The sequence below is a fragment of the Chelon labrosus genome, assembly GCF_963514085.1.
Source record: "Chelon labrosus genome assembly, chromosome: 2".
Lineage (NCBI taxonomy): Eukaryota > Metazoa > Chordata > Actinopteri > Mugiliformes > Mugilidae > Chelon > Chelon labrosus.
In genome coordinates this window covers 26,840,444-26,856,363 of record NC_140338.1, presented here as the reverse complement: position 1 = coordinate 26,856,363, position 15,920 = coordinate 26,840,444, and the positions used below count along the sequence as shown (strand labels likewise).

The following is a 15,920-nucleotide window of genomic DNA, read 5'->3' as shown; positions in this document are numbered from 1 at the left end:
TTCAAAGAGAAATTTTGTAATTTCGATGTCAGTACATTATTTTTGGCAGCCTTAGATACTTTTGCAGATGAAAAACTTCACAGCAGCAGAACAGTAACACACAGGATCAGTACCAAATTAAGTATGCAAGTACAAAAGTGAAAAAAGTATGAATGACTGGTAGTATATAAGTGGGCCATATACAGTAAAAAGACTAAGCAAAAAAAATAAATGAATAAAAAAAACATCTACCATTTGTGAACAGTGACTCAGTTGCACAATACACACTGGGGAAGTGACACAATTATTGCACAGGGAAGATATTGTACATGAAAGAAGAGATTCTGGCGTGTCTAATGTGGTCTACCGAGAGCATGCAGGAAGGAAGGACAGCGGCATCTCTCCCTCCCCGAGTATGGAGCAGCCCAACACTAAGGATGATAGCTTTGGCATGGTACTCCTGTTTCGCACCTCCTCTGCTAGGTCAAAGGGCCATCCCAGGACAGAGCTGACCTCCCTGACTAGTTTGTGGAGTCTATTGCTGTCTGAGGTCGAGAAACTGCTGCTCAAACTTTGCTGTATTGGCTTTAACCCTTAGAGGTGAAAAATAATCACAGGTGCCTTGGTGACCCATAGTAGCCAGCTTCTTAGTTTAACTTTAGCTTTTTAAAATAAAACTGCCATACACCAATTCATAGGCTCCATATTGTGGCAGAAATAATAATATGCAGGCGAGTATTAATCCATCAGTGAAAGCAAGGGGCAGCACAATGAGGCTTTATACGAACAGGATTTATTGTTGCACTTATTATAGCAGTTTTCTTTTCAAAATACACCAAAAACCAAAGAGCCTCCACATTCAGTTTTAGCACTGGTTCGAGTTTTAGGAATGCTTAATAACAGCTTATCGTGGCGCCGTCCTTTGAACCTCTGTCACTTTATGGTACATGATCATTAATACTGCTGGATCTTCCTGAGACAAATTAACAGAGACAGTAAACAGTAACATGGCAACCTTCTTATGCGGCAGTAAACAAAACAAGATAAACATGTAAATAAATTCAAGAACTTCAGTAAAAAAAGATACTGTAACGGCTGTACTGCGTAGTCTGCGAACCTGAGGATGGGATACAGCAGAGGGAAGGTCAGCTGTGTTAAGAAAATAATTTAGATAAATGAAAATATCTCAAATAAACAACACAAATAAGATCCATTTTGTTTTTTTAAATGGATATTCAAAAATGGTTATGAAAAAAAGACTACAAAAATATATTTTACTCTAAGCAGTACATGTAGAAAATGTCTCCTGAAAAGTTTAAATCTCTTGACGCTTTAAACTTTAAAGACGCACAATTCAAATGTTGGCTAGCAGTATGTGGCTGTTGTTCTGCTGACTTTCACCACTTACAAATCCAAAGCCACTTCCCACAAGTGTTACCACTTCCCATGAACATATAAAGGAAATTTCTGCTTCAGATAGCAGTATTTTATTAAGCTTTAGCATCTAGATAATGCTCCAGCAAGTTAGCACTCCTTACCAACTTAGCAAAAACACATAAGAGTGAGTTTAAAGTATAAAGCTTTAGCGGCGTCTTCAGAATGTGTCACCACTACAATGCATTGTGACTTTTTCCAGTAATGTCATGATTTTTGTCATGTTGTGCTGGGACACTGGGTTGAATTTGGCTAACCCACCTCAGTTTAGCTGCCATGAGAAACAACAGATGCACAACAAAAGTCACTCAAAAATGTACAGTAGACCAGAAGCACCCTGAAGCTAACTTGTCCTCATACTGGGACAGAATGTGAATCCCTCACTGGGACAGATCATTGGCAGCCACTGACCACTCGATCATGCAGCTTTTTTCTTCTTCTTCCTCCCTTTGTTGTAGCCTCGACCAAACCAGCCACCCTGCACAGATTTGGCTTGATCCGCCTGCTCCTCAGGGTCAGCTGGGCCATCCTCATGTCCGTTAGGGGGCGCTATCACTTCACGAGTATGGCTTTTCACCTCTTCTGGCCGCAGAGGTATGGCAAGATTTAAGATGGGGTCGTCAGCCCTAATGAAACAGAATGAAGGAAACTCAACTTTGTCTAGTGTTTGCTGTTTATTTGAATATGTTAACAGAGTCAAGAGTAATTTGTCATATTATCTCTGTATATATTAGGTCCTTATGATCCTTACCTGTCATATGCAGGAATCGGAATATTCAGCTCCTCCATAAGGAGGCTCATAACATCATCACATTTGCCGTGAATTTTCAAAACAGCCAGATCATCTTTTGGTGTCCACTGAAACAAAAGCATAATCACGAAATCAGCCACGAACATCCAAACTTTTGTTTGCATCGAATACAAATTCATTTCTGTTCACCTAAAATGAAGACAATTCCGTGTACCTGGAGATTGACGATGTAGAGTTTGGGCCTTTTGCTGGCCGGTCTGTTCATGGACCACAGACAAGCGTATTTCTTCAGCACCTACAAGACACAGACAGCAAGAAAATCAGCCATCGTACACAAATCTTACATGTGGATCTTGGCTTACAGACTGGCCTACAGTATGGAAACAAGAATATGAGAAGATCAAGCTGGTTAGCATTCCATGTAAAAAGCTAAATTAAGGACCGTCTGTCCGTACTCCTACCTGTAACCATATAATCAACCATCCAGAGCAAAGCAGTCTTCCAGCCATGACTACTAAACGACATGACATTTACAGACACTGTGCTTTAAAGAAAACTTGCCTTCAGGCTGGAGCCTAAGCAGAGGATTACGTCTGCCCTCTTGGCAGCCTCTGCAGCTCCCTTCCAGTTGAGAGGTTGCTCTAGGGTCCCACGTTCCCCAAAGTGCACTATGGTGTCTTTCAGTTCGTCACCACAGTGGCTGCACCTGCGTCCCGTCGCATGCCGGTGCAGCGATGTTCGCTCCGTCACGTCAAATAAACGCACATACTCTCTGACCGGGGAACAGGACATACACACCTAGGGACAGAAAAAAAATAAAATAAAAATCACGTCAGAGCAATGTACTTTCTTTGAAAGAGTTCGAATCTCATCCACCTGGGAAATTTAGAAGTACAAATAGCTGAGCAGACACTGACCGAACAGAATCAGTAGTTAAATGCAAGAAAAACAAATGAAAAACATAAATAAAATTTTTTTACTGAAACATAGCTTTCCTCCACAGTGGAGTTTCAACAATAATACGTTAACATGTGTGCTTTCAGTGAGCAATTAACCATTATGTTCCACAATTTTTATTATGTTCCCATGTCAGGAGTCATAGAGATACATTAGAGACAGCAGCTCTTAAAATATTCTATTGCATCCCAAATAATGTCAGTATTTAATTGCATAGATATTTCAAGTGCTGACTCCAGATCTTTGTGAATAGCAGGTTTCAACAGAACCTGTGATTATAAGGAACTAAAGCAGACCTACATGGGCATCAGAACAGCAATTTGGGCATGTGTTACCAACTATCAGCACTTGGGAAATGTAACACACTTCAGTAATGTCAGTGATTAGCCTGGATCTGCAATGATTCTCTTTGCCTTGATAAACGCTGCTTTTTGAGACAGAACCTCACATATGTACGACACCATCCAGGACACAGCAGTCTTTCAAGTTCAGATTATAACCTGTGAGCCTGTGATGTGTCTCTCTTACCTCGATGAACATGTTTCCATGGAGCTCAGACAAGGCGTGTCTAGGCAGACCGCTACGCAGGTGAAGTCCATCACAGTTTTGAGAAACAACGTGCTTCACCTTTATTGACAAAAACACAATATATGTGAACGCTGATGAAACATGGTGCGCTACCATTCAGTCCATCTATGTCTCACATACCAGCTTCTCCTTATGAAGCATCCTAATACCCATGTGTGTGAGGGTTGGCTCTGCTTTACTCAGGTCTGATGAGCTGTTTGCAGAAACAAAAAAAGAGAAAACATGAGAGGGGAGCTGAAATGACTGTTGAATGACGCAGTTAATTTCACATCACAGGAATGACGTATCTCACCCAACGGTCCGTCCCTTCTGCAGCTGCGTCCACACCCCATTAGGGCCTCGGTAGTCTGGGATAGAAGCTGCCTGGAATAAAAGACATCATCAGTTTTCTGAAAGGTTAAAGAGGACAATGAGGAGGTAGAGTTTGGATTACCGTGCTGATGCCGGCTCCAGTGTAAACCACCACGTGATTAGCTTGCTTGACAGCCACAGCGAGCTGTCTGACTTTACTTTTCAGCTCATCAGCATCATCAAACACCTGCAAACAGCACAAGAAAATACATTTTTATGATTAGGATTCTTGCCACCCACTCAAGAACTTTCCTTACTGACCGTTTCAACACAAACTGAAAATTATAACACTTTGTTCATCTTGACTCTTATATGTACATATTTATCTACAATCACTTTCCAAAACGTAAGGCACACTAGTGAAACTTAATGCATGTTAATATAACAGTCCAACACCATATCTCCCCACAAGACGGTTATAATTATGCATGTCCCCATGGGTATCAGGAAATCTGTGTTTGGGCCGATCGAGGTATTTTTTAAAATGACTGGATAAGACTTAGGCAGATGATACATCTGTCGTAAACCAAAACTGAACATTAAAGAATAGACTAAACATGTCTGCTGTGTAAAAGTTCTTGAGAAGGGATTTCTGCTTCATACATTAATAGTGTTGGTCCAGTGTTGAGTATTTATTGTGACAATGTGAATGATCAAGTTAAGCTATACACCATAGAGCTATTTATAAATCTATTCAAGTTTGCTAGCTGGTTATTTATTTTGTTAAAATAAAAACACTTTAAGTGTAATTTCACTCAGAGATACTCAATATGAACTGATGGTGATTGGATCGGGACATCCCTAGTTGTAATGTTTACAAGCTTCATGTTGGAGGATGTAGTTTGTAGTGCTGTTAAACTGCACTAAAGTGTTTCTGTTATACAGCCTAGCCCACTGACTAAAACTGAATGGTCAAAATAATAGAAACATGTGTTGGTACAACGCAATACAAATCAATAGTACTACAAACCACAGCCTCGAAAATTAAAACAATGAAGAATCAACAGCTCTCTGTTATTTGAAACTAATGCTGAATACCATAACCTTCATAAAGCTAAGTTTTAGTGCAGGGCTGTTTAGATGAATGCATTCACTAGTGCATATAATGAACTATGTCAGTGTATATATTGTAGTCTATACTGTGATCTCTGTACTTAAAGAATGAGTACTTCTTCCAGCTCTGCATTTGGTCAGCAGAACTCACTACGGTGATCCCTAGAAACCACTGAGATACACTAAGCCCTGAACCCCACCTAGCCGGCCAGCTCACTTATCCTCTGGACTAGGAGTCTCACCTCCTCCTGCTTCCTCTTGAGCACATTCCTGCGGACCTGTCTCTTGCAGAGCTCCTCCACTGTGTCCCTGTGCAGCAGCAACACCGCAGCCTCTTCCTCCGAGCGCTCGGACTCCGGTTTCTTCAGGACCCGTCCGACCTTTTTTGGAGGAAATCCGGTCAAACTCACCCGCTGACAAACACTCAGTGTAAAGCTGCAACAACTTACAGCTAGTTTAGCCTGCTAGCTTTGCACTAGTCGCTCTGTTTTCTGGTCTTACCAGTCTGAAGATCTTCCTCTCGCTCTCGCGTTGGAGTATTTTGGCCTTTTCTAAAGCTTTCCTCTCCGCCCGAGAAGAAGCACCGACATGGGCCTCATCTGCCATCCCGTTTAAATCACCAGGGAAGAAGCTATGTATTCAAAGCAAAGCTCATATCACCAGAAACCTCAGACTGCCGGGGCGGAAGTTGCCTTTGTAGAGATGAGCGGAGACTGACAGCAGCGCCCCCTGCTGCTGGGGGTCTGTAAAGCATTCACAAACCTCACAGCAACCATTTAGTGTCAAAAAGCATTTATTACCAACTACGTACAAATAAATAACATATAAAATAGATAAAAAATCTCTAAGAATAAAAAAACTGTAAGGCTGGAACATGTTGGCTGACGTATAATCCCAATACAGTGCAAATATTTAAGGCAACCCTAAAGACTGTTTAAGTTTCAGCTTTGAACTGTAAATATTATACAAAGGTTCATTGTGTACTAATAAATCTGGAGATTGACTCTTTTTGGTAGCAGGCACAAAAACATGAAAAATCCTTGCAGGAGGAACAGAACATATTTTCCAAGAGTCCAAGTGACAAAACAAGGCTCCTGGAAATGTCTCATTGGCAAGAAGTTTGGTTTTAATGCTGTCGATTACAACTGTGCTTTCTCCTGCTTTGACACGGTAGGATGTCTCCTCTTAAAAAGGATATACTGTGCACGCTTACTTTTTAGTTTCACACATTAAAGCAAAACAAAGCAGATCCTAGTCATAAGCTGTAAACAGTAAGCTAGAGTATTTTCCTTAATACAATGATCTGTTGTTTTTAAGATGCAAAAATATGAGCATACAAAACTAACTGTGTTGTGTTGCATGAATACATTTTTGCTGTTTTCCTTAGGTTATTACCACTGGCTTAATGGAATACCCAAAAGAAACTCAGCTTTTCTTGTTGTGACATGTCAAAATGTTGTGATGATCTGTTGTCTGAACTTCTTTCCTTCTTTCCTCACAAACATCTTTAACATGAAGATGGTGAAAAAAAAACTAGAACCACGCCTGGTAAAAACTCTGTTATACTGACAGAACTGCTTTGTAAATGGCTGCAGTTGACCTGTATTCACATAGGAAGCTGTAGTCACTAAAATATTATGCACAGTGTGAGAGTAAAAAAATTCCCAGCACTCTGGATATGAAAGACGACTATATATTAGTCAGCAGCCGGCATCAGTTTGAGTCAAGTGTGGACAACTCTCAAATGATTAGTTATACACTATTCATGTGATCACTAGGGGCCTTGTTAGGAGTCCTCACTGGGGCCAATTAGGGGAGTGTCATCGGGGTCTCGAGGAGAAAGTGCTCTTGGGCACTCTCTGAGGATTTGCTCTGCACTGTCCCCGTTTGGTTCCTAGCGGCTGCTCAGCAGAGGATCCAGGTTTTTGTCCGGTCTTCGTCGTAACCCCCCTGTGCCTTTCTGCAGCCTTTTTCTGGATCCTGGAGGGAACAGAAGACAGGTGTTAGCAGCTGACAAAGGTCTTTTCTCAGTCTGGGGTGGCTGTGCCTCTAAAGTAACAGGTCTCAAAAATATCTAACCGACATAAGACTCCACAAATAAATCTGATGCAGACAGAATGAGTGCAGATTTCACTTGTAATAATCAGGTTCTGTGTGTTTGTTATTCACAGCTGTAAAGGAAACTCACATCGTTCCTCTCTTCCTCTCCAGTGATTTCTGTGTTGCAGCTGACAGAGAACTCTTTCCTCTTGGATGGCCTGTGTGTCCACTCTAAATAAGCACATGCAAAAAAACATACACATGTGCATGATACATGATACCATTTTTCTGCTTCTAACATCAACTTTGAGGACAAAATCTTTACTCGCTGCCTAATATATCCCACCCACTGACAGGTGTCATGATAACAAAATCATCAGCGTTATTTACTGGACTTGTCAGTGCTTATAAAGTAATGGCTGACTGAAATCTTTCCTTGATCATATATAAATGTAAAGAATAAGAACCACCATGATTTATTAATATTTCTATGGAATGTTTAGTTTTGGTCCAGCTGGTGTACCGTCACACACTGTTGAGCCCCATTATGCCATTATGAGAATTCAAAACCCCTTGGATGTATATGACTTCTGTAAAGGTTACCTGTCGTCTGAGCTCTTTCTCCCTGGCCAGTTCTCTGTCCCAGCTGATCAGCTGCATCCGCTCTCTGGCTGTCAGGCTGAAGAATATGTCGTAAACCTCATAACGTGCAGCGCGCAGCTGGAGGGGCAAACAATTACAGGGGAGACGATAGCTTGAATGCATGCGTGTAATGACAGTACCTGTTGTGGAAACTGCTAATGGAGCGAATAATTGTTGAGTTGACAGTGTGGAAGGGAAGAGGAGAGAGGTTAACAGATGTGTTTACAACATGTGTTTGCCTTCATACCTGGAGACTGACTCGCTCCCGCAATAAGACGTCCTGTCTGCTACACAGCTCCTCTTTGCCAGGGCTCTGCTGCAGGAACTGATGCGTGTCCTACATGTACAAAAACCCAAAAATACACACACAGCTGTAATCTAAACATGTGTGCTCATTTTTCCTCAATGAGGCAGTGTGCTACTACAGACAGACGTGACACCTCAGTCTCTACTCACCCTGATGGTGCGCACCAGCTGTGCCACTCTCTCAGTCCTCAACAGCCTGCGAGTTAGAAAGCCCTTCACGGCCGCTGACAGCAGGGGGCGGTAGCGCTGCGAGAGTGAGCTGGAGGGCTGAGGAAGAGGGGAGCACAAGCAATGAGAGAGGGGTGAATAATGAAGACCAGAGGGGAAGACAGAGGAGAATGCTAATTCCATCAATGACAACCAATTAATTTCCCACACAGCTTCTCAAGGTCTTTTGGTTGGCATCTGTTTAGTGCATCAATGCGAGCGGAATCACAGCTCATCATTATAATAGGGAATAATAAGCAGAATAATAAGCAGCTGATGTGCTGTCATTCACTTGTTGATTCTCGAGAATTAAAGGGAGATGTTTGTTGAACTAAGCAGAAAACAGAAGCTGAGCAGTTGTACTGGGAAATATATTAAAGGTTATGGAATCAGAAATGGGGTCGGGTGTATTTGTTTCACACAGGTGTGTCAGCCAACTGGCGATGATAAAAATCCTGCAGATAAAAGCAAGAGATCCTTTCTGTGTCACTGACATTAGTGAACAAATCGGATGGCAATACCTGAGAGATGGTGGAAAAGGTCAATGCGTCCCCAAGACGTGAGCTTGACATGGAGCAAGGGAAGGACACGCTCTGGAGGAGACGGTAACGCTCTGCCAACGCCTGAGAGAGAGAGAGAGAGAGAGAGACAGACAAGGGGAAGACGTAAGGGTGGAGGGGAGGAAAAGCAAAAAATGTGCATGTGTGCGTGTGCATTTGGGAGCAGGCAAGGTTGGAAAAAATTGAATTGGAAAGGACAGCAAATGAGGCAGGAGGAAGAAATTAATTGAGGGTAGAGAGAAAGAGACAGAAGGGGAGAGATGGGGCACAGAGGCAAGAGGGATGAGATGAGAAAGGGAGCAGGAGAGGAGGAGAAGGATGAAGAGGACAAGGGGACAGGAGAGATGCCGAAAATTAATACAGCCAGAGAGTAAAAACAACGGTGGAGGAGACAAAACAAAGAAAGGGATGAGGAGGAGAGGAAAAAAAAAGAGAGGGAAGGAGAAGGGACCATTAGCGGTGGCACTCAGCGGGACGATCTGGCACTTAACCACAGACGCTCATGAATTAAACAAATTATCCTTTCCTTTTCTGTGTCAATTCCCTCGGCCCCCTCCTCCCTCTACCGGAGAGTCCAGCCAGCTCGCTCTCATCACATCACAAATGATAGAGGGACGGAGGGGAGTCAAAAAGGAGTCTTTTTATGAAACAGCTTATGTTAATTATATCGTTGTTAAGGATACATAAATTAAACAGAGCCTGTGATTAACAGGGCAAGGACACTGGCCAAGAACAAATACAGACACAAGCTGAAGAAACAAGAACTGGTTGCCAGAGAACAGCAGGCGTCCTTGAAGTCTCGCATGTGTGCACACACACACACTCAAAGAAACAGGCTACCATGCCAGCTCGCCTCTTAGGGATGTAATGAAACATTTATGGTAGAATCCCTGTTTTTTTTGTTTTTTTTACTGGGGAGAGTCTGAAGGTCTCTTGTAATGAGCAGATGAGCAGATGTCTGTAGTCTGCCCACGACCCAGGTCTCCAAAAGAGCACTCTAACAGGTAGGATAACATGTGTGTTTGTGTGTAGGTGTGTGTGTGTGTGTGTGTATATATAAAGAAACATTTTACGGTCAGTATTACATCATGGCTCAGGTATCATTTTTTAAATAAAGCTGGAAATGCTGGGCCAGGCATTCATTTTTAATTTCTCATAGGTGACTTTGGGTGAAGTCAGAAACCTTGGTAGAGTGAATTATGGTTGCTGTACTGGAACTACGTAGCGCTAGATCTGTACAGCAATATGTGATGCAATCTAATGCAAGAAGTGGGCCAATAGGATGGAGGAATAACCAATGACTGTGTTTTTCAACCAGATTTAGACTGGCTGTTTCAGGGTCTCAGAAACATATAATGTTCATTTTCTCAACATGGTTTTATATTACTCACAGGAAAACAATGATCATTTGCAGGTAAAAACAATAAGGCCAACAATGTTCTACATGTCATTTTTACTATGAAACAAATCCCATAAGCCCAGAAAAACTGTCACAATTCCCTCTCAGGTCCTTAGGGTAATTATTTAAAAACTGATCACAGGTTGAACTAATTCCTAAGATACCACGCCACAGTATTTCTTAGCAAACGTTACCCAAACACGAGTAAATTGTGCATTTCTGGCAAAGTTGGTGTGTGAATGAATATTTTTGGCAGCAGAACAGACTCAGAACAGATAATAAAATACGGGCCTTCGTTTGTGTTTTAATAGTTTCTGGAAAACAATGGAAGTTTTATATCAGTTATCTAAGATATGATATCAGGCTTTGGCTACAAAGGCAACAGTCTATTTGTTGTATTAAATAAGAAGGTGGAAAAATACTGCAACACATTCTTAAGTAGAAAACAAGACTGAGACACTGCAAGATGCAGAGTAAAATACCGTAAACAAAACATCTGTATTGTTTCTACACTGCAAACACACCTGGAAACGTATTCTAACATACTTGAAAGCTGATCTGACTGCAATTGTTACAGCATTACAGCATCTTTTTAGCCTGTTATTAATCTAGAGATGTCATATCCTTTTTGTCCGGTAAACCTGCAGAGGATATAAAAATTCTCTATGTAAATATAAAAAAACGAAGAAAGATAAAGCCCATCAAAATGTTTATACGCTTATTTAAAAAAAATTGTTAACCTATGCAATTACACTGGAAACCAATGTGACACATTTGGAAGAAAAACATTAAAAATAACAACTTAGAATAACCTCAACAGACTTTTCTATAGACGTTCAAAAACTTGTCACATTACTACAACAATCAGAAAAGGTGAGTTTGCCTTCGCTTCACATAACTGAATATTTATCATGGCCAATCATTTGAAACTATGTGAAACTGTAGTTAAATGTAATAATTGTAGATGATAATAGTTGTAACGTAATTAAATGTTGTCCTTGTCTTGTCTGAGAGGAAACATCAGGGAACCCAGCATTTTACCCACTTTAACATGACTAAAATGTACACTGTTCATTTGTACGAAGCTTAAGCACGTAATAATAATATATGTCTAATTTCACACTTCAGGTCTGTCATCTTCATAACATTTAATTCTTCACTCAATAATCCATCGTCACTGTCTCACCTGGAGTAGTTCTTCCTGCTGCTTCCTGTGCTCGTCTTGCAGGGCTTTGATCTGAGCAGCATGGGCCAGTTTTAGCTGCTCTTGCTTTTCCTTTTGACTGCTGTGGCCTTCGTACCAAGACACTGCAGCTAAAGACAGTAAATATAATATGTGGTCAAATCAGAAAATTCTACTACAGCAGAGGGCTTGGAAGAATGTGAAGCAGGGTTCTTCATCTACGGTACAATGTCTTTAATATCTAATCGTACAGTCATATCATCAAGCGACACAGAAATGTAAGAATCACCTGTTGTAGTGTTCAAATGGAGCGAAACGCTGCACACCCTAAACCCACTGTGGCTCATTTTTTTGACTGCCCTACATTTGCCTGTCCCGGTCTTACCTCTGGGAGTGCTTGAATTGGGTCTGATCGCAGAGCCTCCTCCTTCGCTGGTGTCTGCACTCCTTTCCAGGGCCTCGTCCGTCACGTGCATGAGCAGCCGACGTTTGACCTTGGACACGGCTCCTTGACCTTCACCCTCGCTCTCTGGAGTCAGATGTTTCTTCTGAATGAGATGATCTTGATAGCCCAAGTCAGACCCCGATCCTTCGAGGAGCCACAGGCCAGATGGTCTGTCCACATCATATGATTCATTAAGAGATGGTGAAAAGTCTTGACCGTCCACCGCCATCTCACTCCTTGCCAAGAGATGGTTGCTGGTGTCTGAAAGCACTGAGACTTCACAAGGAATCGTGGCTTCAGGTGAAACATTTCGAAATACACAAGGAACACGCATCCGCTGTGCGACAGACTGCACATATTTAGCAGGTGGTTGCTGCTTTCTACAGCCACCAGGCTGTGTAGAACTCTTGGTTAGTCCTTCTTTATCTGTCCCTTGTCCATTTTCTCTCTCTGTAACTAATGTTTTGACCAGTCTGAGCTCACTTAAGTTTACCGTCTCTTCTTCTTTCTCCTGTACCGTTGCATGAACATCGTCACTGATGCTGAGTTCATTTCCTGAATCTCTGCGCAGGTTTTCGTGACTGTGAAACGATTGTCTTTCCGGCCACACCTTGTAATCCTCCTCATCATCATCCTTCTCCGTGTCTTCCCAGTGCGCACAACTGTCTGGACCCAGCTGCACATGATCACTTTTAGTTTGCTTGATGTCTTTAAAAGTAAACTCACTTTGGCACGGACTGTCCATGTTTTCTTTTACTGTTGACTCCAGATCTGAGATCAGTACCTTTAAGCTGGAAAGGTTTGACTCGAGTTGATCGATGTGCTGTGAACTTGTAACTAAAACGTCTGTAACATCCCCATCAATTGTGAGATTGACAGTGGAAGGAAGTGCTGTGTGAATGTTTTCATGGTCCAAGACAACTTCTTCAGCCTTATGGTCTTCATTCAAACCGATATTGATCACATATTTCCCATGTGAAGTCTCTGGCCCATCATCATCATCATCATCATCTTGTCCATCTTTGATCCTGTCTTTGCTTTTGCAGTACACAGGACTTCTACAGAAGTTTGGTGCTGGCACACAGCAATATTTCTCTGCTCCTTTACAAAATGCTCTGGTGGAGGTGGTCACGTACAAGGCATCTTGAACACGGGAGGTTCCAGCTGACTGCTGCTGGATGAGGGCACTGATTGGTTTAGGCTTTGTTATGCCCTCTTGTGAACTGTTAAGCTTGTTTTTGAAGGCTGTTTTGTCTTCACTTCTCTGTTCCACTTTATTTTCATCTCCTGTTAGATGTGAGTTTTCAGATTCAATGTTCGTCTTATTCCCAGTGTGCCCACTCTCAACTATCTTCTTGTTCTCCCAGGATTTCTTGGGTGATGTCTCCACTGACGGGATAACAGAGCTTCCCCTCTCTTTAGCTTTCCTCTCCTCTATCGTCACAGTAACCTTGTCAGGGAACTCGTCATTCTCCTTGTCGGAGAGGCTCTGCTCCTCCGCCCTCGCTCTTGGCTGTTCTTGAGTCCTGTCCCGGAATTTAGTGTTTTTGGCTTGGTTCCTAAGCATCCGCTGGCGCCGTCGATACTCCTGAGATTTCTTCAGCAAGGCCTGGAGGCTCAGACGATAAGGTTTCTCGGATGGCTTTGAGTCTCCTTCATCTACCAGACTGTCCGCTGGTTTGGCTTCTCCGTGGTTGTGCTGAATGTGCCGTCCTGTTGTTGGACTGTGACAGCTGTTTAACGCCTGCAATAACTCTGCATTGTCTACAAAGACACTTTGTTTGAGCAAAGCAGCCGATCCTTCATTTTGATCCAAATTTCCACCTTTAATAGGGTCAAGTATTGCCATAAGGGTAATCTTAGCATCATCTTCCACACTGTCAGGACAACTACTTCCAGATTCCTCTGCTGGAAAATGGTCACATACAACTGAATCCTCTTGAAGTGAGATGCAACAAACGTCTTCTGCTCTTGGTAAGTTATCACAAAAGGACCTCTCCAGTCCACTCCTCTCCAGCTCCTCTCCATCTATGGGAGGGTGGCTAATAATATCTGGCATTTTGGCGACTGTGTTTGACGTGGTATGAAGGAAAAAGCCACTCATGTTGTAAACTCCTTTTGCAGAACCAAATCTATGGCTCTCGCTCTCTGCGTCAGTCCAATCAGAGACATTGGTGGCATTTTCAACATTCTCACATGTCACATAACCTGAGGACTGGTGGCTTGCACCATTAAAGTAACTTGGTTGTGATCCTTGGTGCTCAATAAGGCATCCTTCATGGTTCTGAGGTGTCACATTCGAAGCAAAAAAGGCACGGCATGTTGTTGATGTCAGTGGAGGAAGAGAAACATCATTTTCTCCTTTCTTTACATGTGGCGGCGGCGAAAGACTTTCTTTTGTGTCACCAAAAACATGACTCTGAGACACTGATCCTCTGCTGGAGTTATGGGAATATGAAGACTGCGTATCAAGCTCTGTCTCCCGAAGCAACTCCTCCAGTGTTGGAGTTGTCCTCAGCTGCATCATGAGTGACAACAACAGAAAATCGGATCAAACCAAATGTGTTTTCATTAATCCACAAAACACTATATAAAAGAAACATGAGTAGAAAATTATCTAAAACATAATGGAGGCAAATGGAGTTACTGTGTTTAAACAGTGTTTACCACTCAGTACATCAAATCTCTTCAAGGACAAACACAAATACTGCCACATCTGGACAATTTTAAAGAACTAAAATTACCTGAACACTGTGCAGAATGGTTTGTACATAGGCCATTCTGGTGTCATCTTTCAGCTTTTTCTGGGTGGAGGCTTTCTGCGCTTGATCTCTGTGTTGCCGCATCTCCTCTCGCTGTTTACTAGAGAGCTGTTATCAACACAAAGCAGAGACGGTTGTCATGCATGTTTCACAACAGATATACTGTTTATTTCTGTTCCCATTTGTTTTATTCATTAGTGTCCAAGCAACAGCTCAAACCCACCTGTATTGGATTTACAATGACACTGAAAGTTCATCAGGTACACTAGTGAAAACGAATACATGTAATAGTCCTGTAGTAAATGTTATCTTAAACTACCTCAAACTTATAATATTCAGTATGATATATGGCATTCACACAAACTACATCCTCCAACATCATCATACAGTTGAGTTACTCCCTTTTATAAGCTGCTTCAACATAAACTGAACACAAGAACGGCCATGTAGAGGGATTTACTGCAGGACTGTTAAAGTAGAAAGTCTTTGTTTTCACTAGTGCACCTCAATACTACACGCATACTACACCTATCATGATAAGATAATCAGATAATAGTAGTCATAAATATAACCACTACCAGGGGAGGAAGGATGGGTCGTCCATAGAAGCGGATGAGAGAGGATGCAGATGATGGTTCCTCTCCTTCTTCCTCACTTTTCCTCAGTTGGGAAAGTCGATGCTGCACAAACGTCTCGTAGTTCTCCATTTTGTTGCATCAGGACTATACAGTCAGTAGCGTTAGCTAGTATAAACTATAACGACATTCATAAGTAAACGTTTGTTTACGTTAGCTAGCGAGGTGCTAAGCTAGCTAGCTAACTTTGCTAATATAACGTTCGTTGTCGATGGTTGGATTAATACCAAACAACCTCAAATATATATTAAAACCGTAAACGAATTAATCGCAGCCTAACCAAAGGATTAAATAATTTTGCTTCTGTTGAGAAAGCACCGCAACGTAGCTAGCTGCCATACAAAAAAAGTCTTCTCCAACAGGATGGATCAGTGTTTACATTTTTACCCGCCTCTCCTCCCGGAGCAACGGCCGGTGACAGTTGGAGACGGGGAAGCCGCTCACAAAACCCGGAGTGGACTCAACGAAAACACGATTTTAAAACTCAGAAATGTATCACATCAACTAAACAAACAAACTTCGTCATGTTTTTTAAACATTTATATCGAAGCTTAAATAATAAATGGATGAAATAACAATAGTTATACTTATTTGTTAGACAGGAAGGAGCTATACTGCCACCTACAGG

At 42.0% G+C, this 15,920-nt stretch overlaps 2 protein-coding genes across 4 annotated transcripts; both read right to left on the bottom strand.

Annotated features, from left to right (window-relative positions):
- Positions 1–544: 544 nt before the first annotated feature.
- Positions 545–5,807, bottom strand: sirt7 (sirtuin 7). 3 transcript variants are annotated; one of them, XM_084571995.1, is made up of 11 exons: positions 5,615–5,807; positions 5,356–5,493; positions 4,143–4,247; positions 4,002–4,072; positions 3,830–3,902; positions 3,650–3,748; positions 2,726–2,962; positions 2,379–2,459; positions 2,165–2,271; positions 1,825–2,039; positions 545–1,128 (listed from the first exon to the last, which is right to left on the bottom strand). In XM_084571995.1, the coding sequence occupies exons 1-10, from the start codon at positions 5,717–5,719 to the stop codon at positions 1,832–1,834; spliced, it is 1,224 nt and encodes a 407-aa protein (XP_084428121.1). In that variant the 5' UTR covers positions 5,720–5,807; the 3' UTR covers positions 545–1,128; positions 1,825–1,831. The 3 variants fall into 3 exon arrangements, with proteins under 3 accessions (XP_084428121.1, XP_084428122.1, XP_084428120.1); XM_084571996.1 differs by having other exon boundaries at positions 545–1,096; XM_084571994.1 differs by having other exon boundaries at positions 545–2,039.
- An 89-nt stretch (positions 5,808–5,896) lies between these two features.
- On the bottom strand, positions 5,897–15,823 carry cp110 (centriolar coiled-coil protein 110). The gene is made up of 10 exons (XM_084571980.1): positions 15,236–15,823; positions 14,640–14,765; positions 11,836–14,413; positions 11,454–11,581; positions 8,830–8,931; positions 8,252–8,368; positions 8,043–8,132; positions 7,757–7,873; positions 7,302–7,384; positions 5,897–7,093 (listed from the first exon to the last, which is right to left on the bottom strand). Exons 1-10 carry the CDS (start codon positions 15,362–15,364, stop codon positions 6,934–6,936), a joined length of 3,630 nt encoding a protein of 1,209 aa, XP_084428106.1. The 5' UTR covers positions 15,365–15,823; the 3' UTR covers positions 5,897–6,933.
- Between the last annotated feature and the right edge of the window lie 97 nt (positions 15,824–15,920).